The following is a 26,649-nucleotide window of genomic DNA, read 5'->3' on the forward strand; positions in this document are numbered from 1 at the left end:
GAAAGAATATCTCGGAGAGAGATGCTCCTCTTCATTTGAGATTAGGTAAACAACATAACCCACACACGCACCTTGTCTGCAGCGAGGATCCTGAAGGAGGCGATGACCTGTTCAGCTGTATCTGTGTCTGCTGTCTCTCTGGTCATGAAGTCAATGAAGGACTGGAACGACACAACACCTGTTGTGTTTGGATCAACCAGCATCATGATCCGAGCAAACTCCACTTCACCCTTAAAAAAACAGACACAAACATATACACATTTATAGTATTTAAAAACTGAAATACTGTCCCATCATCACAGCATGTTTTTGCTATGCTATATAAAGTATATTATACTTACTGTGTTTTATAATTTGCACAGCACAATTTCTAAACCTCACTAAATTCTGTTAAATTGATGCTTAAAATTATGAAAAAAGAATTAAGTAAAAAAAAAAATAAATCTTCTTGTTTGAAGCATAAACCAGGGAAGCACAACAAAACCAAGTGGAAAACACAATGGAAATAAACAACAGCACAACAAAATTAAACCACAACATAACAAAAAAGCACCTAGAAAACAAGACAACAACACTGATTATGAAAATTATTTTTATTGGCAGTCCTCTCTGAACCATACCAGATCATAGCCCATTGAGATCAGACAGGCCCTAAAGTCATCAGAATCCATTGCACCGTTCTTCTTCTGCACCACAAACGTTAAAGTGTAGCAGTTGAGTGTGGACGGATAACGGAGGGCACGGCAGGAAAAACAAAGCAATGGAGAGAAGGGAAAATGGTAGCACCTAACACAGAAACACACATACATTCACACACATAAACAAAATAAATGAGACATCATACTACCGGAGACAGAAAAATTAGGAGAGATACATCAGATCTACATCCCGATAGACACGGGAATAAATATATATCAATCTATGCAAAGAACTACATGTTGGGGTCAAGGATTAGCAGACATGTTGGGGAGAGGGGTGTGGTTAGTACCTGTTTATCATTTCCCACATTACCAAGGCTGATCAGACATGCTTTAAACTCATCAGGCATGAGATTACTCTTCTCTTCCTGAGAGCAGGTATCCACAGACACATATACAGTACATGCACAGATAGTAAGTAGAAATAAAGTAATTAAAGTGATCAATATAATAAGAGACACAAAAACTGCACAAAATTACTGGCTACATCTAAATTTCATGATATGAAATGTCACATATACATGTATCTCTTTGCACAGCATTACTGTGTCTTGCCTCATTCACTTTGTTTTAGCATAATCTGATGAGAGGGATAGTTACCACTCTTGCCTTGTGAAGCCTCTGATAAATTGAAGGCAAAACATAGATAAAATAAAGCAAAAGAATATGTATTTGTTTCTGTGGACAGATTTGTTGTTTTTTAATGTATTTTAATGCTCAGTGGGGTAGAGGGGTAGTGAAGATTAAATACAGTTTAGTAGAGCATCCAGTCACAGTAAAAAAGAGGTTAGTGTAGTTAATTTACGTAAACACAGAGTACAGCACCCGATCAAAGTGGTTGAACGAGGAGCGGAATTCGTTCATCTGTTTCTGGCTGATGCCCTTTGCATCGCGTGTCAGAATCTGAGTCTCAATTTCATTTATAGTACGAGCGATCGTAGTCAAGAGGAGCTCCCATCCAACACGGATGTGCTGAAAGAGAGAGGGATATTGCAGTAATTAAACAGGATTACGGCACAATTTAAACTTGTTGCTAAGTGTTCGAATTATTCTAAAACAATAAATAAATGTATATGTAAATACACCTGAATATGCATGACATGGATGTTTACATTTAATCACATTTGTAAGATGGTTTTTTTCTGTGCAACTTGCAGTGCATAGCAGATGTATGTTTTGTCCATTTTGTGAGCTCCCTGGGAATCAAACCTATTATCTTGTTTTGCGCCATACTCGTTTGAGCTACAGGAGCGAAAGAATTTTTGCATGTGTGCATGAGTGTACCTCCATGGTGTAGTTTGTGTGTTTGTTGTCAAAGATAAGTGACTCCTGGATGAGTTGGTGGTCTCCCTCCAGTCTGTCAATGTTGGGTTTGTAGCTCACAATCACATGCTCATACTGCTTCAGCTGGGTCATCTGATCCTCCAGCGTCCCACCCATCGCCACAGAACAACGGCCAATTTCCTGTTGTGTCATTAACACATGTACAACAAGTCAAGATGGACTTGCAATATATATATATTACTATAGTAATACATACTTTATCTATTAGTGATAGACCAGGCAATTGGACCATTATTTAGTATTTTTATTTTTTATCCCATTTTCTCCCCAATTTGGAATGCCCAGTTCACTCTACTTAGTAGGTCCTCATGGTGGCGTGGTTACTCACCTCAATCTGGGTGGCGGAGGACAAGTCTCAGTTGCCTCCACTTCTGAGACCGTCAATCCGCGCATCTTATCACGTGGCTCATTGTGCATGACAACGCGGAGACTCTGCATGTGGAGGCTCATGCTACTCTCCACGATCCACGCACAACTTACCACGCGCCCCATTGAGAGCGAGAAACACTAATAAACACTAACACGACCACAAGGAGGTTACCCCATGTGACTCTACCCTCCCTAGCAACCGGGCCAATTTGGTTGCTTAGGAGACCTGGCTGGAGTCACTCAGCACACCCTGGATTCGAACTCGCAACTCCAGGGGGCAATTTGACCATTTTGAGCATATTGGCAACTGGCAATAACTGTGCCACTTGACTGATTAACAGAAGTGTTAACTTCCCCTTGTGTTAGTTCCAAAATTTGCCAAAAACTTTGCCAAAGTTTGAAAATTCTCTTTTGTCAAGTATTTTTGATAATGTGTACAATAAACATCTATTTCTTTTCACCAATTTTATGTACATCTCATTTTCTGATGGTTCAGCCACCCACCTCCATCCTGGTCTGTATCCAGGGTCCAATGAGGTTGGCCTGGGCCGCAAACTGGCGTCTGAGCCTTTCATTAGCATGCTGTCGGGCTAACTCCTCCTGCAGTGCACTGTCACGCTGGGGAACCAACTTCTTCACCTGAATACACACACATCCTCATTAAATCTAAGGGCACACTCGAAAGTAACTGTTTTTGTTTGAAAAATCATCATATAGATAAAACCAGCACAAATTAGCATAATCCATCCTGACCAGCATGAAAAATCATGAAATTCAGGGAAAACCAAAGTTTAGTATAGTAACATTTTAAAAACAGTTCATAAAAGAGAAAAATGATTAACTGTTATCAATTATTCCTTTGTTATAACAGCGGCCTGTTGCACAAAGCCAGTTTCAGTGGCTACCCAAGTAAGTTTGAGGTTAGTTTGAGCAAACTCTGGTTTTTCAGTTTCAAGAAGGTGGGTCGGTTTTTACTGGTGTTCATCGCCATAGCAATTTACGCTACATGGCTAACCTACTCCGGAGCAAGTTTTATTCTGGGTTACAGATCACAAACTGAAGCTGAACCAATCAGCTGTGAGTAAAGTGACATCTCTGATGCAATGAAGTCACTCTCCCTGTATTTCTCACTCCAAAATAAACCGCCCTTCACAGGGAAATGGATATGTTTCATGAATTTATATTTATATATTAACATTTTATGTATTATTAGACCTGTATATTAAGATACTATAAGATGATTTATTTGAGAGAACAGGAAACTTTTATCTTTTGAGCAGCACATTAAAATGTATTATTGAGTTTATTTGCATTTCTTTACATGCAGAGCGTGTTGCTGAAAAACTCGAAAACAATACTGCTTGCAAAAGTGTTCGTAAGGTTCAACTACAGTAGCACCTTCCAAAACAGTCAGAAATCTAGGGGTAACCATCGATAACAAACTAAATTGTACAGACCACATCTCAAAGACAGCAAGATCATGTAGATTTACACTCTACAATATCAGTAAGATAAGACCCTTCCTCTCTGAACATGCCACACAACTTCTTGTTCAGTCACTTGTCATAACTAGACTGGACTACTGAAATGCTCTCATTGCAGGCCTCCCTGCATGTGCAGTTAGACCCCTGCAAATGATCCAGAATGCAGCAGCACGTCTGGTCTTTAATTAACCAAAGAGGGCTCGTGTTACACCACTCCTTGTCTCCCTTCACAGGCTGCCTGTTGATGCACGTATCAAATTCAAGGCTCTGATGCTGGCATACAGAACAGTCACTGGGTCTGCTCCAGCATACCTAAAACCACGTCTGCAGAGCTACACGCCCACTAGAAGCCTGCGGTTGGCTAAGGAACGTCGCCTTGTTGTACCAACACAAAGGGGCACCAAAACACCTTCCCGGACTTTCGGCTTCATCATACCACGTTGGAGGAATGACCTTCCCAACTCCATACGTAAAGCTGACACACTTTCTGTCTTCAAAAAATGGCTAAAAACACATATTTTCCATAAGCACTTAACCAGTCACAAAAAAATACAATAAATAAATAAATAAAAAATATAATTTCTTGTTGCACTTTAATCTGTTTTGAATACTACTATTCTGATGCTAGTGAAACTTTGTAATATGGCACTTTTCGTACCACTGTCTCCTTAAGACGATTCGCTTATGTTTTCCTCTTTTGTAAGTCGCTTTGGATAAAAGCGTCTGCCAAATGAATAAATGTAAATGTATAAATGTAAGGTGATTGTCACACTTTAAAGACAAATTTATTGTGTGACGAGTCTTTGCCCATAAACAAAAATACTGCCTAGAATTATATTAGACTATCACACAAAGTGACATAGCTTGCACTTCATTAAATTATATTGGGCTTTTAATTTAAATTAATATAAAAGCATTTACATTTTAGATAAATATATAGATTTTTATGCTTTTAAAATGAATAAGCCTGTATGTTCTTATTTAATATGAATTTACAAATTATATTCAGTTATTTTTTTCTTTTGCAGCAGCAACAGTGTTTCTTCATGTAGTGTAAATGTTAAAATTCTTCATATTTTCATAATGATCTCTTGATTTCAGTGGAGACGTAAATCACACTGAATTTCTCGCAAGAAGTAAATCGTGCCGACTCTCTTCACCCATTGGCTGTTCGCTTCAAATGTCACTCATTCATGTGCACAAGCTTCAGAGTTACCCACAAACTCAGGATCAAACTCTGAGTTGACAGAGAATGTTTGTAGCGAGCGTCTTGAGATCTCTTAACCTGTTTGGCTCTATCTGGTTTTGTCAACCTGAAACTTACTCTGAAACTCTGAGTTTATTCAACTAGCTTTGTGTAACAGGCCACAGATCTGCTCTAATAAGAAACTGCTCTAAAAAAAACAGTTGAGCTTTTTTAATGAGTCAAGAGATATAGATATTATACAACAGACTGAAATCAGAGATTCATTTAATATGTGAGATAAATTAGTTATTTACATTTAAAAAATAACGGTAAATTGGAGCTTATTGTTTAAATTTCCTGAACAGCAATGAAACAGCATCAAACTAAGCTCAGTCGACAATATATAATCAACATTATTCCACAAATGCTGTCGATTGAGCTTAACTTGTACTGAACCCAGAATATTTCTTTGAGAATTGTGGTGTGTGTGTCTGACCTTGTCCCACTTGGCGGCGATCTCTTCAGGAGTTATGGTGCTGTAGGGGTTGGTGAGATCTGCACGGATACCATAACTATGGGAGATTTTTAGGACTTCCTGCTGAATGCTGACTATGGCCTTCCTCTCTGCATCTGCCTCAGGAAGAGTAGCTTTAAACTGCTCGTGACCAGCTATCAGACTCTGCACACAATGAGGAACATAGACAAAGAAAACTTTAGAAGAAAAGGTCTTTTTTCTTGTGTTTATTTACAGTATCTGTTTCTTGGGGTGTATGTTGTGTTTACCTGGACCTCCTCTATGGTGTGCACTATAAACATGTCCAGCAGGTCTTCCATGGCTCCCTCCATCCAGTTATTGAAGGGTGCAGATCTCTTTGCGTATTCCAGAAACAACTGCTCCACTGTCTCCAGAAGCTTCTCTGTCCTCTACAGACAAGACAACACAGATTCAGACCATATCAGCTGTTTACTGTTTTTACATTGGATCCTTTAAAGAAATTCAGAAATGCTGTAATCATTTACAAACCCTCAAGAATTTTCATTTTTTGGGGGTGAGCTATTCCTTACATATGTTTCACAGAACATTCTAGAAAAAAAAAAATAAATTTTTGTAGAATGGCAAAGATTATATGCCCTAGAAACGCAATTATTTCTAAATGAGCACATACCATAGACTTCATAGATTTTATATACATCTGATTATAACACTAACCCTTCCCCACAACCTAATCCTAACCCTAAAAGAAAACTTTTTGCATATTTGTCAACAATATTTATGTATGGATCATTTTCCCAAATGAGGACGTACCAAAACGTTCCCAGAGGGAGGTTTTCTTGAATTTACCTCACTTCTGGGGACAAAGTTGTGCCAAAACTATAGATAAGTATGTATACATACTCTATATATACAGTACTGTGGAAAAGTCTGAGGCACATAATATGTTTCACAAAAACATTTGTCTTAAGATGGTTATTTACATCTTCAGTTTTAGTGTGTCAATGGGAAATATAAATTTGAGACAAACATTCCTTATGCAAATACAGGGAGCCCTGCAACAGATGGCATGGCCCCTACAGTGCCCACCACTGAACTTCGAGTCAGTCTGAGATTACATGAAGAGACAGAAGCAATTGAGACAGCCTAAATAGATAGAAGAACTGTGGCATATTGTCCAAGAAGCTTGGTACATCCTATCTGCCAAAAAACAAGAAAAACCGTGTCCAGGTGTACGAATTGGTGCTATTTTGAATGCAAAGGTGGTCAAACCAAATATTGATTTAGCTTTTTATGTTTCCTGGACTTTGTATGACATTAATTGATCAATGAAAACTATTTATTGCATTATTTTTGAAGAAGTCCTCACTATGCAACATTTTTCACAAGTGCCTAAAACTTTTGCACAGTACTGTATATATATATATATATATATATATATATATATATGTATGTATATGTAAATATGTGTGTATATATATATATATATATATATATATATATATATATATATACATACACACACACACACAAACAAACCCAGGGTTGGGCTGTAACAGAATACATGTTACGTATTCAGAATACAAAAATGAAGTAACTGTATTCAGCTTCCTGTTACGTTTTCAAGCACCTGTATTCAAAATACAGTTACTACAGTGGAGGCTTCACGCTATTCTCCGTGACATCCATGCACAACTCACCACGCGCCCCACCGAGAGCAAACCACATTATAGTGACCACGAGGAGGTTACCCCATGTGACTCTACCCTCCCTAGCAACCGGGCCAATTTGGTTGCTTAGGAGACCTGGCTGGAGTCAATCAGCACACCCTGGATTCGAACTTGTGACACCAGGAGTGGTAGTCAGAATCTTTACTTGCTGAGCTACCCAGGCCCCTACTTTATAACATTTTGTTAGAATACTTTAAGAATACTTCTCTCATAGTGACCAAATTCAAATTCTTGTCAATCAAGTGAGAAACTTGATTGTTTTTCTGAAGAGAGTTTCTGAACAGCAGATGCGTGCTGTAAATGGTTCTTCTCGCTCTCTCTTCCTCAGATCAGCAGCCGCGCGTTACTGCAGCGTTGCCAGGGTTTCATGCAAAACTGGGCTCATTTGAAAACACATTTTGGTGACCGCTGTCCATTTTTAAAGTATCCCAAAAACGTAACCCACAATTCTGAGATTTTAACGCACGATTTAAAATCTCAGAATTGCGGGTTGTGTTTTTGGGATACATTAAAAATGGAATGTGGTCACCAATAGGTTTGATGTCAGGCACTAATGAATTAAAATACAACATCTTATTCATGCCAGTATGCCGTTGTCTTAACAATCAGAGCACTGTCAGCTGTGCAACAGTATCAATACAGCCAGCAAAAAAAATTTCACGCGCATTATACATTGTTTCTCGCGATTGTTGCTGTGTAAATACATTTAAAGACGGAGTAAAGACAGACGGCTCTCGCCTCTTGATAAGCATTTGGTGAGTCACGTCCACATCAGAAACTTGAAGAATGATAAACAGCAGTTATTAAAAGCAATAATATGAATAGGTAAAATATGGGAGAAAGTAGGTCTACTGCAAATAATGAAAGACCGAAAATGACTTGAAGTGGATCAGAGTCCAAACGAAGACAGAAAAAAAACAAATTTGGGAGGCTAGTTCAGTGTGACGCGTATTGTAACATGATACAGACATATTATTATTTATCTCACTTTTTAAAAACATCTCATATGAAGTGATTCACGAAAAATATGACATCACAATAAAAAAAACAAAGGATGAGTAAAAGAATCAGAAGCACCCAAAAATAAAAGTGTCAGTAATAAAAGAGATAAATAAATAAATACAATGAATAAATAGGCCTTATGGAAATACGCAAGCAAGTCTAGTTAAAATCATGAATATACTACATTGTTGTCAAATGACCTCACTATTTTGTTTAATTTCTGCAAGTGGCATCCAGTTATCATCTCGAAAATAAAAATGGTTTACTTGCATTTCTTTTTTAATTTTGTGTCAAAATACAGTATATTATTCTTCGTTAGTTCAATTAAATAAGGAGTTAAGAAGAAGATTACAATTTTGTTACAAGCCTTCCACAAAGAAAAACATTAGTGTCCAACTCCACATCTAATTTAAAGAAACAAGATATTCAGATTCACTTAGATTAGTTAAAAGTGGAGGTGTAGCACTTCAGATAAGATAATAATAACATCACATGTAATTCTTCCAATTGTGCCTTGCCTTTATTAATATGTATTCTAAAAGTATTCTGAATTCATTACTTTTTATTTGATGCATTCGGAATACTTTACTGAATACATTTTAGAAAGAGTATTTTGTATTCAGCCCAGAATACTTTCTTAAAGTAATCCGCCCAACCCTGTAAACAGCGTACCTCCAGTGACTCTCTGCGTTTCTGGGTGAGTGTGCCCAGTTGGTCCCAGAGGTCACAGATACTTTGACACCTTTGATTCACTGATGCCACATCATGATAGTCCAGCTCACTTTAAAGTGACCGACAAAGACAGACAGACAGACAGACAGACAGAGAGAGAGAGAGAGAGAGAGACCTCAGGCATCAAAATAACACTACCATCTGCTGTCTCCCTCTAGTGGTTAAAAGAAGAAGCACCTAGTAACAATGACGAGGAATAAAAATGGTTCTGTTGCATGCTATGGAAACATTTTACACTTTTGAAGCATTTTATACTTTGGTATTCATTTTCTCCTGAAGGTTTCTTGCACCAAAAACAGAAGTTTATCTTTTCCCACCCTCTTTCTGACCCTTGTGAAATGAACAGATTCATAAAACAATTAACTGATACAAGTCCCTGCTTGGTATTTTAGGACTTTTTTTAATGTAAATATTTAAATGCTGTTTTTCATTACATTACTTTAAGCTGTATTTAGTGTAACTTATATGTTCATTTACACATTACCCTATTAAGTAGCTTATGATTTTGTTAATAGCTTGTAATGAAGTTAATTTTTCAAAAGAGTAGCTTCACTGCATCTAACTACTTTAAATTATGAGTAGCTTGTTGCTTGGTGAACTACCGTACTATAGATGTACATTGACCTCTTTGATCTCAATCCTGTTTTCCATGGCCTAACTGTACTTTAAAATACAAATCAACTTTCACCCTCCTTATAGTAGTGTCAAACTGTTCACACAGTGTTTCTTTTCTGTTTGCCTTTTATGTCCATACTAGCAAACCTCCATAGCTAATAAATGATATCACACTGTAGCCACAGCAACAGCCTAAAGGTCAGAACCTGTCAGTCACAGACTAAATACACACAGGCACAGACAATTAATCAGGCCTGCATGGAGACAATACATGCTAAAATAGAAAGACAGCGATGCACGGCGCGTGTGTGTGTGTGTGTGGGGGCAGGTTTGGGTGGACTTTTTTTTTAGGTTACAAACTGGTAATTACCAGGGTATTATGCTATAAATGTGGTTTATAAGGACATTTCTAGTGTCCCCATAATTCAGATCGCATACTAAATGATGTTTTTTTTGAAAATGTAAAAATACAGAAAGTTTTTTGTGAGGGTTAGGTTTAGTGGTAGGGTTAGGGATAGGGAATAGAATCTATAGTTCGTACAGTATAAAAATCATTATGTCTATGGAGAGTCCTCATAATGATAGCTGCACCAATTTGTGTGTGTGTGTGTGTGTGTGTGTGTGTGTGTGTGTGTGTTTGTGTTTGTGTGTGTAGCTGTAGACAAGCAGTGTAAGAGAAACGAAGCTATCCAGTCCCTGCAAGGCATTGGAAAACAGAACGTCACAGGTCAGTCACAAGGACAAAATACATACTAGAATGAGCATACTAACTATGGCATGGCACAAGATGTTATTCACTGTTATAAGTGTTATGCTTGAGCATATACTGTAGTAGAGGACACTCATTATTTAAGGGGTCAAAGGTCATACTTGAGCTCCTGAGCAATAGCAGCAATCTGCTCGACTCTGTCCTGGTGAGCGGAAAGGTCACTCTCAAATGCCTCGTGCTTCCGCAGCAAAGCTCGAACTTCCATTAGTGATGCTGACTCAAAATCCTTCCGTGTCAACATCTCCTCCTTACCTATTGCAAAGCATTTGAATTACATTTAGATTTATCCATTTAGCAAATACTTTTATCCAAAAAGGAATGCAAGTTGCAATCTGGCAAATTTAATCATAATAAGTCAATTAAGTTAGATGGTTTACAATAGTCTCAAAGTTGGCCAGGCAGTTACAGTTCACAGGGATTTTTATTTTTTATATCCCCTTTTCTCCCCAATTTGGAATGCCCAATTCACTCTACTTAGTAGGTCCTTGTGGTGGCACAGTTACTCACCTCAAGCCAGGTGGCAGAGGACAAGTCTCAGTTGCCTCCGCTTCTGAGACCGTCAATCCACGCATCTTATCACGTGGCTCGTTGTGCATGACACGGCGGACACTCACATATGTGGAGGCTCATGCTACTCTCCGCGATCCACGCACAACTTACCACGTGCCCCATTGAGAGCGAGAACCACTAATCGTTACCACGAGGAGGTTACCCCATGTGACTCTACCCTCCCTAGCAACCGGGCCAATTTGGTTGCTTAGGAGACCTGGCTGGAGTCACTCAGCACACCCTGGATTCAAACTCACGACTCCAGGGTGGTAGTCAGCATCAATACTCACTGAGCTACCCAGGCCTCCCAGTTCACAAGGATTTAACATACATTACAGGAGTCAGCTGTACAGTTTGCAGTATCATAGTGATGAAACTCACAAACATTCACACACTCTTTGTTTGTGACACACCTGCAGCCCAGCACTCATGGTTGGTGGCTTTCTGTCTGAATTTCTCTGCCAAATGGTCCAATCTTTCCAGTCTCCGAATTTCAGTCAACAACCATTCCTCATAGCCCTTCTCAGCCTGTTCCAGCCCCTGCCAAGCACTTGCTATGTCCTACACAAACACACATTCATTTACATGTACATTTACATTTGCTTTTATACAAAGCGACTTACAAACGAGTTACATACGGCTTACATATAACCACACTCAAAAACACCCACAATCTGAGACAATTATATAGGCCAACTGCACTTAAAAGTAATGAACATCATGATAGTCTTCTAGTTAAGGGTTTTCAAACTTTTTGATGCCAAGGACCCCCGAATATGATAATCCTCCCTGCGAGGGACCACAGTCCAGAAATATAAAGGCAGCTACATTATACAGTAAATAAAGACCAATTTATACTGTGAGAGAAAAACAGAGAGCATATTACAAAGACAACATGGTGTTTGCTAAATTAAATAATTGGTGTTTATATTGTCACTGCACTAAAGCCAAAAGAAATATGAAAATATTATCAGGAAAATATTTTGTTTGAATAAAACTGACAGCATATCTTTTTTTCTACCCATTATTAGAATAAAAATACTTTAAATTAAATTGAAATGTATTTGTAGTCTTTAGAAAGCAGAATAAATCTGTTATCAAATTCAGTATAAATATTTTTACATTGTTCACGTCCCTTTTTTCGGAAACTTTCTGCGGACCCTTTAGCACCCCCTTGCTGCCCCCTGCACTGGTTCACCACACAAGTTACAAAATATTAACATCTTTTATGCTTGTATGTTTCTGATCTAGCAATACTTCTGGGGACTAAATTGCTGAAAAATATCTACAGAAGTTGTGGATTTGAAAATCTCTGTTTAGGTACATGCTCGTGAGGAAAAATGGTTGTAAAGATCCTAAATGTCTTTATTCGCTTTATTTACTAGGACAGGATTGGTCAGAAGCGCTTTTAAGGTGGGGCTTAGCAAAGAGTCAATTAGTTTAATGTAAAAACAAAAGGGGGGGTAGGCTCTCACCGACACCATCTTTCCCTCAGAGGGCATGAAGGCAGGCCGGTTGCTGATGCGGAGTTTAGTCTGCAGGGTGTTGAAGCTGATCTCTAGCTGACTCTTCTCCTGCACTCTGGGCGGTTTGTGCAATCTGCGGTAATCTCGGAAATCCTCCAGCTTCCGCTGCATCTCTGCCATAGTCTTCTCCGCCACACGGTTCTCCAGCCAGGGGATGGTACGTCTAATCCACTCCAACAGCTAGAGAAGAAAGGACAGCTTAAGTTTATTATTATAATTGAGCACAATTCATCAGTGCCTGTTATTGCAAAAAAAAAAACAAAAAAAAACTTTGAATTGCCTTGGAAACTATTTCTCTATTCTGATTATGTAGCCAAGGCTATGTGGGTGGGGAAATCATTTTAACCAACAAGTGTGTGCCAATGTATTTTTTTGTGCAGTGTGTCTCCTGACCTCACTAGCCAGTCTTTCATATTCTTCCATCAACTTCTCATTTTCCTGATTCACTCCCAGCACCTTACAAATCCTGTTAGCAGCAGTTTCAGCCTGATGGAGAGAAAAGAGTAAGAATGGAAGGATGGTAGTAAGGATAGAGTGGGGGGACATAGGCAAAGAGGAACACAAAGATCTATTCTTTTCTCATGCTAGCACTCAGTACCTGTTCAGCTCCAGCAAATGCATGGTAGAAGCAGGACACATATGTCATAATAGCTCTCTCATCAGGCTTAGGGGTGTTCAGAATGTCTGCAGGAGAGGAGAGGAGAGGAGAGGACAAGAGAGGAGACAATTTACAGGAGGGTGCTAAGGAAAGAAAATAGTAAGACCACAAGGAAATGCACAAAACACAACCACAATAACATTAGATGGATAAAGGGCTACTGGGGAAACTACATCTCTAAAACATCTGGAATTAGTTCCGGAAGCAGATGTACCTTCTGAGCCTCTGAAAACGTGTGGTAGTAACTGAGACATAAGTCATGACTGTCCTTTCATCTGGCCTGTCTGTGCTAACTAGGACTGTGGAGCAAAGGCCATTTTTTGCAATCATTTTAAAGTTACGGTATCAATAGAAAAATGTTATATAATTTTTTTGCATTCTTGTATAATTTTGCTGCTTTATCAGAAGTAACTGGGGACTAGACAGGTCTACCGACAACATCTCTCTAGACAGGTCTCCAGATTTTTTCCCTACCACAACATCTTAAAGAGTTTTTCCATGCTTTATTACTCTGGGGGTATTAAGGCTCCATTTTCTGTAAAGCTGCTTTGAAACCATATATTGTATGTATATATATATATATACACACACACATACAATTCACTATACAAATAAAGTTGAATTGACTTGAAAAGCCAAGTAAGTTTGAGAAATGGGTTTGAGAATATAGAGAAACTGCACACACCCAAAACCCTAGACATGCTAAAAGTTCCTTAAAATTGACAAGAAACTTTTTAAAAGTTTCTAACTTCACATTATTGTTTACCCTCTGCATCCAACATTTTGGGGATGTCCAGATGTTTTTCAGCAATGTCAAATGCCAGATTCAGATTACCCAGTGCATCATCCTACAGGAAGACAAAAGGAGAGAAAATGCATTTATAAGAAAAACGTTGGTTATATGTGAAAATCTATAAGAAAAACTTACAAGGTAAGTTCATCCAAATATGAAAATTATTTATTCACCCTCATGTTGCTCCAAGCCAGTATAACTCTCTTTCTTATGTGGAACTCAAAAGAAGATGACAGCTTACAGTGTGGTTCACAATGACAGCCTCTGTCACCATTCACTTTCATTAAGAAAAAAAGATGCAATGAAGGTGAATGGTGACTGAGACTAACATACTGCCTGACTTCTTTTGTGTTTCACGTAAGAAAGAAAGTCTTAAAGGTTTGGAACAACATGAGACTGAGTAAATTACATAAGAAATCAATCAAAATCTTTTTCCATGCAGTATTCAGGTCAGTATTGAGCACGGAGTGTCAGTATTCAGGTGCCACCAGAGGGGAGTTACGACTTTAAACCTTGAGATTTTTGGGAAGTAAAAATATAATTCTTAGGGATTTTTAAAATGATGAATTACTTGCAAGTCATCATATGTATATGTGTATATATATATATATATATATATATATATATATATATATATATATATATATATATATATATATATATATATATATATATATATGATTGTTTGCCCTTTTTATTGTTTACCCTTTGTATAGTTTTTGTGTCCTGCTTAACAACTTAACAATATATAGAAGCCAAAAAAAGACAAATGTGTGACAGCCCAGGGCCATAATGTGTAAATATGCATAAAAAAGTGTGAGAAATATGGCTTTGCTGTAAAAACAAACAAACAGGCAGATCATACTAAAACATTGTTTGGTCACATTTTTCAGATCAAGCAGCATAGTAATACTCTCCCAATCACAGGTCACACACAAAATGTATTAATATTGTATCCTATGATCACATCCATGTGTATGTTTATGGTAGGATGTATTTTTGGGTCTGTGTGTATGTGTTTAAGGGTGGGGATTAAGCTTTTGTTGTCTGTGTCAATAAAAGGCCACATTGCAGGACATCAGCAGCTGCAAGGGATCCATGAGGGTCCTGGGCACTCCTATTGCCCGTGCCCATACTGGGACCCAGAGGTCCATGCTAAACACCGGATTACCCCATTCAAGCTCACCTGGAGCCAACAGCAACAGCTGAAAGGGATAGGAATGTGTCTGTGTGTGTGTGTGTGTGCTCTTTTATTCACTCACTGCTGAACTGACTGACCCTGTCATGCTAAATAAATCCTAAATCTTCAGTGATCTGATCCAACATCTAATTAAAACCACAGCACAGATCTAGACAATCACACTCATTCAGGTAATAATAAAAGACCTTTCGTGCATCCAAACACTACCAAGTCAAACTAAATAAAACCTAGTCTACACTTAAAGGTGCACTCAATAATTTTTTCCCCATTTAAAAAGTTTTACTCCTAAATAAATTAAATGTAATTTTTAAACATATGTATAAAATCATGACAACTCACATGAGATGAAGACTCCAGTCATATCAGTAACCTTATAAAAGCTGTTTCATTCTAAATGGGGGAGGGGCACCCTCGTGGGGGCTGCCATTTTAGAATCACATGACCATCTGAATACTACCAGAGATTATTTAGCAGTGATGGGTTACTTCTATTAAGTGAATGGGAGAAATTGGAATGCCCAACCAAGGAGCTCTAGCGCCCAATGGTAAACAGATGTAGAAAGGAAGTCCAGCCTTACAGGTAAAACCACCAATCACCATTTAGATACAGACATTGCCTGCCAATCAACTCGAGAACACACATGCGCATTAGCTATAGACCATTTCAAGGACTGTTCATTGGTGACGTCAAGTGACGTCACTGTTCCGTGAACATTTCCTGCTTGTCAAAACAGAGACTATGTAGCAGAGATGGGACACTTCTATTAAAAATAATGGGAGAAATTGGAACACCCAATGGCAGCCAATGGTCAACAGAAAAAATACAGCCTTATCACCACTGCCTTAAACACCGAGTGCACCTCTCCTCTGGAGACCAGTCTCTAATTGCTGGCATCATCGTGGGTCCAGGAACAGAGCATGGAGGGTCCAGTGTGAGTTAGATGCATCGCCGGACCCACACCCCGGAACCCCGCCACGAGTTATATGCGACGCCAGGGATTGGAGCATGCGTCGTGGCCGAAGGGCCAGGATGCTGGGCCGCTATTCTCCTCAAGTACCAAGACCCAGGGGAGCCAGGGCGCTCGAGTGAACTTGCCGCCCCATGCGCCTCGGACCAAAAAAACTTTAATGCTTATTTGAAATATGTTCTTTTATCGTAATCTTGACCAACCGTTTTTGAGATTTTTGTATTTTCCCATTCAAGTAGACAGGAGCTGCACTGTCATGACAGGACATAACCTCCCGAGAGCATTCCAAAGATGGCCGACAGTGGACTGACTTGCTAGAAAGACTTTGATACTATTCGCTTAATCTCAGTTACCGTCTTGTTATTGGACAATTTCACTCTTGGATGGCTGATAGCTCTTGGCTGATAGTGAATAGTTAATTTCTACAATGGCATCTGTAAATGAAAACTATTTATTTTGAATGATGCTGCATCCACACCACTAGGTGTCACTGTAAGTCCAAGATGACACAATCAAAAAGTTACTGAGTGCTCCTCTAAGTTCTGACATGCTTTCCCTGCTTGGTAAACAAAACTCATTTAAACCAGCCATGCCTGTTATGTGCTGATCTAATCTGGTCTCTCAGCCTGTTCAACAGGTCTGGTTTGCTGGTTTTAGAGGGGTTTCAGACACTTATCAGCTGGCCAGTCTAGGAGATCAGCTGACTGACCATCTAAACTAGTTGAAAACCAGCTTGGTCAGGCTGAGAGACAAGTTATACCATCATAAACCAGCTTAGACCAGCCAACCAGTTTATGTTGGTTAAGCTGATCTATTCAGAGGGGCTTGGGCCACAGTTAGTAGAATTCCCACTGCTAGTTTATTAGAAAGCATCTTTCAGAAAAAGCTCTGGTGCTCCTGGTATGTGGATCAGTTTAACAAGTTCTATTCCAGGTATCCCATATGGTCCCCTGGGAAAAGTGGTATGGACCGGCTTTCTCTGTTTGCCTCTTGATTGCCATACCTTCCATAACAACTAAAGAGCAAATATGTGTAAAACTATCAGTGTTTAACTACATTAGTGAAGTAGACTAACATCTACAACACAAATAACAACTTGCTAATTACAGCTCACAAATATAAACTACAAATTTGTTCTCACTATCTTTTAACAAAACAACACCTCATCTATTTACAATGGAGCTCAATCCAGATCTACCTTCCTGCAGAGTTTATATCCATCTTTCATCAAGTACATCAGAACCAGTTAATCAAGAGCTTAGTCCCAATTTGCATACTATCCATCCTAAAATGTATGTGAGATTAGAATCAGTGCACCATTGAAATAGTATGTTTAAAACAGCATGTCAAAGACCACATCCACACTAATCTGTTTTGTTTAAAGGCACTATTTTCAGTTTCCTAAAGTCATCAAATGTTTTCAAAAAGCTCTGGTTTTGGTGAAGGAAAATGCTGTGCCTTTGGATGAGAGGCGTAAACATAGCAAAATAAATGTGTTTTCAAACTAAAATGTATTAGTGTTAGACAAGGCCAAATGTGCCCAGATGGTAAACTATTTCCAGTAGATTTTCAAAGTTTTTTTTTTTTTTGGCTAATATTGTGAGACTATGGCATTATTTATTTATTTTGTTTTTTTGAGGGAATAAATTAACAAAATGCCAGCACTTGTAAACACAAACCAAACACAACAAGGGGGTCTGTGGTATCAAGATGCAATTTTATGATAGTGTGTCTAATACTGGCAAGCTGTATTACTACATACTCAGTGTATTACCAGTGAAGTAGCCCACATACAGTATTATTAATTTGTATGCAAACTGGCATGCAGCCATGGTCTTGGGGTTCACTAAAAAAATGATCGGCCAGTGTGTTCAAGTTGGAAATAAACTCTAGGTTGATCTCTAGGTGCAGGATTGATCATATCTAATCTATTATATACATATACTTGCAAAAACAACAAGCACATCCAACCAATTTATGCTACCTTCAGGTTCTGAAAGTCAGTCAGTTCTGGTTTGTGTCTGTGTATGAGTGCACAGAAGGCCAGTCCATCCCTTCAGCTATTGAAGCCACAAGAAGCACAAAACAGTGAAATTCTGATTGTGCATGCAAGAAGTGAAGAGTGGGATTAACCACAGATAAAAGATCAATCATTAATTTTAGAGATTAAATCCTTGGATTCCTGCAAGTGCAAATGTGGTGACTGGAATGTGCAATTTATGAGACAATAAAAAAATGAAACGTTAGTGTAAACACACACCATCTGTACAGTGATATCAATACAAGGGAACATCAAAACGTTGTGGCAGATATGTTAATTTACTGTGAAAGAACTGTTAGATTATATGTCCCAGAGGGTCAAATGTTAATCTGGGGAAACACTCAAGACCTTGTTGAGCTTGGAGTAGTCAATAAGGTCAGGCCTGTGCCTGTGGATGAGAGCGCACAGCGCCAATCCATCCTTCCAGCTTCATCAGAGAGAGAGAGAGAACCAGGGTCATATTGGGGTCATCAGATCAAATGGTCAATAAAAGGTTGTGAAAACCATTATTGGAATCGCCTCATCTGACAATTTTGTTTTTGCACCAAAAAATGAGCCTCACCTGACATGAAAGTTCTGAACATTGACATTCCTATAGGGAGCAGTCTTCCTCTGACACCATAGTAGAAGTCCTTCTTTGGCAGAAGTTTCTGAAAGAAGAAATGAGAGAATCCATATACAGGTGCATCTCAATAAATTAGAATGTTGTGGAAAAGTTCATTTATTTCAGTAATTCAACTCAAATTGTGAAACTCGTGTATTAAATAAATTCAATGCACACAGACTGAAGTAGTTTAAGTCTTTGGTTCTTTTAATTGTGATGATTTTGGCTCACATTTAACAAAAACCCACCAATTCACTATCTCAAAAAATTAGAATATGGTGACATCCCAATCTGCTAATCAACTCAAAACACCTGCAAAGGTTTCCTGAGCCTTCAAAATGGTCTCTCAGTTTGGTTCACTAGGCTACACAATCATGGGGAAGACTGCTGATCTGACAGTTGTCCAGAAGACAATCATTGACACCCTTCACAAGGAGAGTAAGCCACAAACATTCATTGCCAAAGAAGCTGGCTGTTCACAGAGTGCTGTATCCAAGCATGTTAACAGAAAGTTGAGTGGAAGGAAAAAGTGTGGAAGAAAAAGATGCAAAACCAACCGAGAGAACCGCAGCCTTATGAGGATTGTCAAGCAAAATTGATTCAAGAATTTGGGTGAACTTCACAAGGAATGGACTGAGGCTGGGGTCAAGGCATCAAGAGCCACCACACACAGATGTGTCAAGGAATTTGGCTACAGTTGTCGTATTCCTCTTGTTAAGCCACTCCTGAACCACAGACAACGTCAGAGGCGTCTTACCTGGGCTAAGGAGAAGAAGAACTGGACTGTTGCCCAGTGGTCCAAAGTCCTCTTTTCAGATGAGAGCAAGTTTTGTATTTCATTTGGAAACCAAGGTCCTAGAGTCTGGAGGAAGGGTGGAGAAGCTCATAGCCCAAGTTGCTTGAAGTCCAGTGTTAAGTTTCCACAGTCTGTGATGATTTGGGGTGCAATGTCATCTGCTGGTGTTGGTCCATTGTGTTTTTTGAAAACCAAAGTCACTGCACCCGTTTACCAAGACATTTTGGAGCACTTCATGCTTCCTTCTGCTGACCAGCTTTTTAAAGATGCTGATTTCATTTTCCAGCAGGATTTGGCACCTGCCCACACTGCCAAAAGCACCAAAAGTTGGTTAAATGACCACGGTGTTGGTGTGCTTGACTGGCCAGCAAACTCACCAGACCTGAACCCCATAGAGAATCTATGGGGTATTGTCAAGAGGAAAATGAGAAACAAGAGACCAAAAAATGCAGATGAGCTGAAGGCCACTGTCAAAGAAACCTGGGCTTCCATACCACCTCAGCAGTGCCACAAACTGATCACCTCCATGCCACGCCGAATTGAGGCAGTAATTAAAGCAAAAGGAGCCCCTACCAAGTATTGAGTACATATACAGTCAATGAACATACTTTCCAGAAGGCCAACAATTCACTAAAAATGTTTTTTTTATTGGTCTTATGATGTATTCTAATTTTTTGAGATAGTGAATTGGTGGGTTTTTGTTAAATGTGAGCCAAAATCATCACAATTAAAAGAACCAAAGACTTAAACTACTTCAGTCTGTGTGCATTGAATTTATTTAATACATGGGTGTCACAATTTGAGTTGAATTACTGAAATAAATGAAACTTTTCCACGACATTCTAATTTATTGAGATGCACCTGTATATCATACTTAAGCAAAATCACACGAGCAAGAGTGCAATATGGCCCTACATCAGCACTGTGATTACCTACGGCACTCGGCCTGCGGCCGAATCACAGCAGTGCTGATTTAGGGCCATATAGCACGATTGTGAGTGTGATATTGCTTATATACAACAGTTCAATGAACAAGTAAATTTTAAAAAATTAGGAAAAACTGAGTTCGGTCATAAAAAACTCATTTGTGCATGGAACTACTTTCTTACGTGACGGATCAGAATCTGCCGTTGCTGGTTCAAAACAAATGATGCATCCAAGCCTTCGTTAGTAATTCAGAAATGTCACTTCAGAAATAGTATCACGGCTTGTGCTGTTTCTAACAAGTTATTGGATAAACAAGGATGGATGTGTGTGTGTGTGTGTGTGTGTGTGTGTAGAGAGAGAGAGAGAGAGAGAGACAAAGAGAGAGTGATGGAGCAGGTGCGATCACCTGTTGCCACTCCCAAGCAGAAATGCTGTCAGCTTTCTGAAGATTAGCTTTCTCAGTGGAAAAATAGCCGTCCAAGCTGGGGTATTTCTCCCTATTTCACAGAAGCCGTTGCGCAAGAGTCTTTCACTATAGAAACCGCAATCTCCTCCGCCGTTTTAAACAGCATGTCCTCTCCAATGTGGAAACTCCAGTAAGAGGTAAGCGCCTTGAGTTGTGTAACTAATCAGTCTGTTGTGTCTCTCAGCTGTGATGAGCCTTAATGCTGAAGTTGTTCATTTAAAGCGGTTTAAAGCTATTTCCTAGCTTTAGTAGTGTAGTAGTAATACAAGCGATCACGGAGTGCTGTTGTATGTAAACACTGACTGACGCGGATTCACTTCACCTCACCTAACTGGCATATATTACACACAAATATTATCTTTTGCCACCACCTGCTGGCTAACATATGTAATGTAAAAAAAAAAACTACATGTAAAGAGACACACATACAGTAGCTCTTAACACATCTACACTGCTCTTACACTTTTGTTTAGAATGGCACGAACACAAGCGGAGTGATACACACAGTGAAGTGTCCGAGTGCTGATGGTGTGAGACCATCAGTGCTCATGGAACGTCTCTCGTCCAATCAGATTCGAGGACCAGAACTAACTGTTGTATATAAACATATACAACATATTGTTATTTAGATTTGGCCCCAGGCTGCTGAATCATGTGTTAAATTAATGTAGCATTTAGAGGTGAAGTGTGTCATTCTGCACCAATAGTGTCCCCCAAACAGAATTGCCAAAATAGTGACTGTTTTCAAACAGGTTTCCTTTGAATACAAGTCTTGCATTGCTTCCATTTTCCCTTTTAAAAACATGTTATATGAATTATGAAACCATGTCATTACCATACACTGACCTCAGCCAATCTGCACATAACGCAAATAGCGTATGACAGACTTCATGTGTTATGAATTCCACCAACAAATCTTTGAAGCATTTATTTGAGCACTACAGTCATTAGCAAAAGGACATTATTTTATTCCAGCAATGTTACTGTGTTTTGCTACTATTTGTGCAGCTGTTGTATAACTTGTAAAAATGGTGACTTAATATTACCTTCTACAGAGATATCATGGATGGCGAAGCGAAGGATGATGGTCCAAATCAATCCAAGAGTCATCTTCACATTCCCATCCACAATTTCTACAAACATACAACAGCAAAATCACTGCTCTGTTGCTTTAGAGTTAAACTAAAACCACTCTAAGATTTTAAAACTAACAAACTGTCTGTAATATACTGAACAACATAGCTTCTCTGAGTTATGTAATTTAAATTTATTAAAGGTACACTGCACATCATTCTGTGGCAAGTGCAAGAACATGGTTTTGACCCATTTTTTTATGTACTGGCTCAATAATGGTATTTTGTTAATTTTTAATGAAAATTTTAACAAAACAAATTCTCTGTAGTATACTTTTAATGAATCAGACGTCATAAGCATTGCATGCCAAGAATTAAATACCTTCAGCTCCAATAGAGACCAATTTTACTCCTTTACTGGTGATGAAAACAAGGGCTTTGTTCACATTGGCTATCTTGTGAAAACGCATTTTTCCTCTGTCAGGCTTGGGTAACCTCTCACCTGCCAAAATGCAGTTTGGTATGAAAGATTTTATTGATGTAAAGTGGATCATATGAATGTTTCATTATTGAGGAAGCTCAGTATGTGTACCTGAGATCACTTCAAGCAGCAGCATTAGTTTGAGGCCATTCCTGAAATCTTCTTCTATGTTCTCAATCTGTGTGCCAGCCTTCCTCAGGTGAGAGTTACACCAGGCTGTGAAGGTCTAGGAGTAAAAACAACATAAATCATACAACCTGCGTTTAAAAAAAATTTACAAATGTTAAGTAAATGTTAATGTAGTTCCCCTAAGTCTGATGTCTGCCAATAGACCAGATTTGATCATGAGACTGTTAGGTCTTAATGTGTTTGTTGGCACAATGAAAGCTTTTGATATCACTTTCAGTCAAAACCTCACTGCATGGGTGAAGTTGAGGATAGCTGCCAATGAAACTACTCCCTATACTAATAGCTGTGCCAAGAGAAGGTGTAGTAGGGAAGTTTGTAGACTAGTTCATGCACTTTACATTTAATTTAGAAAGATATGGGGGAAAAACTGCTGCATAACTCAATCTCTGTAGGATGTGTTTTAGTTTCTGTATTTATTCTTCTTTTGTCCTAACTTCTGTCCATTATTTAATACATAATCTTTGAAATAGGCACTCTTATCATGAACAGGAAGTGTAATCAGGTCGTCTAGACTGTGAGACAATGGAAAGACTTTTCCATAATAAAAATCCCCAACACACACATACACACTTGCATTACACACTTGCGAGTCTCCACTTCAGTTGTACTGTTGAGTTCATCCTCCATAAATAGCCAACACTTACCAAGATCTACAAATAAGCTACAAAGCAAAAAACTAACAGCAGGATTACCTATAGCATTACCCTGTGATTGCCCTACAGAACTACTTTTAAAGAATCTGTAAATGTATAAATAACTTTACAAATGCAACTAAATTCCATTAACATCACTATAGTCAAAGAACTATAACAAAGAACTGTCTAAATTGTGTTAGACACATGTCAGACACTAATATTTAGACCAAAAATGAATCAGTAATGCCAGGAACTGTAGTGCTGCCCATATCTGCATTAAGTTGCATTCTCAAATTTTGGTCTCAGTGGAGCATCTTTTAATCCATCAAAGCAGGTTCCACAATGCCGCAGTCATTCCTGGCCAGATGAAAGCTTTACTGTGGACTCCAGAGCAAATTCCTGTGAGGTAAGGATGTAAATTTAGCTCTCTCTGCAGAGTCTGCTTTTGACAAGAGACCTGACGAAGTATGCTCACATTGAGGAAAGAGATATGAGAGAGAATGCAGTATGTATAACACGCTTTATACAGGAAATAATTTCATTAATTCTGTAAAACTATAGGGTGTGTCAACAGTAACATGTCTGTGTGGGGTTATGGTTTCTGGAAGAATAAGAGGAGTTTGTCACAGATCAACAAGCTATGTGCTCAATACCTTATATTTCAGTTATTAAATTCAGTTCAGATAAATATCTTTTATTAGATATTTATTAAATGTAAATACTGTAGAAAGTGTGGCATGTTTGAGAACAACATTGAGGGTGACATCCACTCCCCCTCAGATATATGGAATCGTGGAAGATCCATATGGAACACTGACCAATTCATGAGCTTTTACATTAAGTCCTCCCTTAATCTTGAATGTTTGATTACATCCTTGGGTGTAACTGAGCTATACAAACCACAAGACCTCAAGCAAACTAGATTTTTTATTCCTTTAGGAATCAAATTGAGACCAAATTGTATCAGACACTTTCCTTGTGTTCATAATAGTTGTCCTGTCTCTACTCTTGTCTTTAATAATCTAAAGTTCTTAAAGGACAGAATGCAATCTACCTTGTATATTGCAGGCTAATTTAAGAAGAGGCCTAATTGCCCAACGCAAACAAGAACAGGACCTGATGAACAGTGAATCAGTGCTTTCTAGTGACATCTCGTAATATTTTGTACGAGATGGTGAAACCAAAAGATATCGTACGACTTGGCTCATATGAAAAGGTCAACATTTATTCCCATGGAGACCAACCGATCAACAGAATTTCAAACAGAATTTCATTTTATTTAGTTTAGGGTTTTGATAAGACTTTATGGTTAGGTTTATATTTGGGTTCGTGGTTTAACTTAAAAAATAAAATTGTAATAACATTGTTCGTTGGTTTGTTTGTTTTTCTCAATGGGAGTAAATGTCCATTTGTTACGATTTCATCCTCTGATATTATTAACAAAACATAATTGTTTTCCACTCATTGATAGTCCGTCAAAATGTTCATACTGTCTGTCAATTAAAATATTTAGGAGGGCCTGGGTAGCTCAGTAAGTATTGACGCTGACTACCACCCCTGGAGTCGTTAGTTCGAATCCAGGGTGTGCTGAGTGACTCCAGCCAGGTCTCCTAAGCAACTGGCCTGGTTGCTAGGGAGGGTAGAGTCACATGGGGTAACCTCCTTGTGGTCGCGATTAGTGGTTCTTTCTCTCAATGGGGCACGTGGTAAGTTGTGCGTGGATCGCGGAGAGTAGCATGAGCCTCCACATGCTGGGAGTCTCCATGGTGTCATGCACAACGAGCCACGTGATAAGATGTGCGGATTGATGGTCTCACAAGCGGAGGCAACTGAGACTTGTCCTCCACCACCCGGATTGAGGTGAGAAACCACGCCACCACGAGGACCTACTAAGTAGTGGGAACTGGGCATTCCAAATTGGGAGAAAAGGGAATAAAAAAAAATTATAATAAATACAAATATTTAGGATCGCTGTATACTCTTCCCTATGAAAATGCATAAGTCTGAGTAGATGAGAGCGAGAGAGAGAACTTTTGTGGTTGTGTATAGGCTATAATAGGATTGAATTCTTGTGTTGTTGAGATATAGTTAAAGAACACCCTGCTTAACTGCATTTTAAGAGGTCCATAAACCATATCACAATCCATGAGGTATCCCAATGAGTTTAAACCCTTGGCTATTAAATGTCTCACATCTCTCTTATGCCAAGTAATGTACTTTGTTTTGATATGAAATCAGTAATGTGATATTAAATTCTTAATAGGTGCACAGGTAAGGCACGTGTGCCTTCCTACTTCAATACAGGATATGTAGCTCCATTATGTAAATCCGATGCACAATTATAGCCTATACAATAACGTAGTGCAGCTTTTATGTCCAAAAGAATTCCCCACCAAGGACACCGGATTAAGCCTTTTGGTCCTGGGGTTAAAATTAGCCCCTGCATCAATTCTAATCCCAAGGACGTCATCGTGTGTTGGAAGCATCTGTTGACAGTCCGCATTCCATTCGTATCAGCGGAGCGGCAACAGACGCACAGTGCCGCGTGCAGCTGCGCCATTGTTAGTTCGGTACCCGCTTCATCCGTCCCTCAGAGGAGCCAAACCAGACCCCCCTCAGTGAGTGAGTGCCAGCATAACGGGACGAGATTCCATTGCAGGCAACTGATAATCCACCGTTAGTGATACAATGCCATTTATATCTAACAGATTTCCACTGTAAAAGGCACATTAGAGGGAATTCATAATGTAAGATGACACTTCAGTCATTATATAGCCTAGTGATTAACAGCTCAGTGCATATCCTGACATTTCATAACTATTTGATTGTAGGTTAAAACACATTCTTCAATGAAAAAATAAATGAAAGTTAAATGACTTTTCTAACTTTACCTCTCTGTAAAGCAGTATAGGCTATTTGTTAATTAAAGTTATAATAAAGTGTTAACAATAAAAAAAAAAAAAAATGTTTTTCATTTTTATTTATTTATTTTTTTCTGTGTGCTTTGCGTCTTAAGGGACCAAACCTTCTCTTACCTTCCGTTGCTGTTTTTCCCATGCTGGGTCCAGCAGTAAATCCCGGTCCCATTCCTCCTCCTGCATCATATACTCGTTCTCATCGTATCCATTATCATACTGCACTGCGATCTGGATCGGATTCATCTTTCCTCCGTTATATTCTCCTGTTCGATGAGTAACTTGATGATATTCGTCTTTTGACTGCGAATTTATGATGGAACTGGAAGCTTCAGTTTTGTCGGATGTCTGTCTCTTTTATTCCCGTGTTGGTTTCCTACCTTCCGGCCGCAGTGCGCGAGCAGTG

General features: G+C 38.8%; 1 protein-coding gene across 2 annotated transcripts in view; it reads right to left on the reverse strand.

Annotated features, from left to right (window-relative positions):
* Positions 1 to 26,649, reverse strand: part of LOC127411385 (alpha-actinin-2-like) — a 28,577-nt gene extending 1,928 nt beyond the window's left edge. Inside the window, exons 1-21 of one of the 2 annotated variants that reach the window (XM_051646912.1) lie at positions 26,364 to 26,649; positions 22,616 to 22,730; positions 22,406 to 22,525; positions 21,997 to 22,083; positions 18,720 to 18,807; positions 18,506 to 18,584; positions 13,922 to 14,003; positions 13,096 to 13,181; positions 12,891 to 12,983; positions 12,447 to 12,677; positions 11,385 to 11,532; positions 10,524 to 10,674; positions 8,979 to 9,087; positions 5,865 to 6,005; positions 5,578 to 5,760; positions 2,916 to 3,050; positions 1,983 to 2,162; positions 1,524 to 1,670; positions 989 to 1,066; positions 621 to 686; positions 72 to 230 (exon numbers count right to left, since the gene is read on the reverse strand). In XM_051646912.1, coding sequence (XP_051502872.1) covers positions 72 to 230; positions 621 to 686; positions 989 to 1,066; positions 1,524 to 1,670; positions 1,983 to 2,162; positions 2,916 to 3,050; positions 5,578 to 5,760; positions 5,865 to 6,005; positions 8,979 to 9,087; positions 10,524 to 10,674; positions 11,385 to 11,532; positions 12,447 to 12,677; positions 12,891 to 12,983; positions 13,096 to 13,181; positions 13,922 to 14,003; positions 18,506 to 18,584; positions 18,720 to 18,807; positions 21,997 to 22,083; positions 22,406 to 22,525; positions 22,616 to 22,730; positions 26,364 to 26,489 — 2,604 coding nt within the window. In that variant the 5' untranslated portion in view covers positions 26,490 to 26,649. The remainder of the gene's footprint in view (positions 1 to 71; positions 231 to 620; positions 687 to 988; positions 1,067 to 1,523; positions 1,671 to 1,982; positions 2,163 to 2,915; positions 3,051 to 5,577; positions 5,761 to 5,864; positions 6,006 to 8,978; positions 9,088 to 10,523; positions 10,675 to 11,384; positions 11,533 to 12,446; positions 12,678 to 12,890; positions 12,984 to 13,095; positions 13,182 to 13,921; positions 14,004 to 18,505; positions 18,585 to 18,719; positions 18,808 to 21,996; positions 22,084 to 22,405; positions 22,526 to 22,615; positions 22,731 to 26,363) is intronic. The other variant, XM_051646911.1, reaches the window with a different exon arrangement.

The sequence above is a fragment of the Myxocyprinus asiaticus genome, chromosome 20, assembly GCF_019703515.2.
Source record: "Myxocyprinus asiaticus isolate MX2 ecotype Aquarium Trade chromosome 20, UBuf_Myxa_2, whole genome shotgun sequence".
NCBI classification, from domain to species: Eukaryota; Metazoa; Chordata; class Actinopteri; order Cypriniformes; family Catostomidae; genus Myxocyprinus; species Myxocyprinus asiaticus.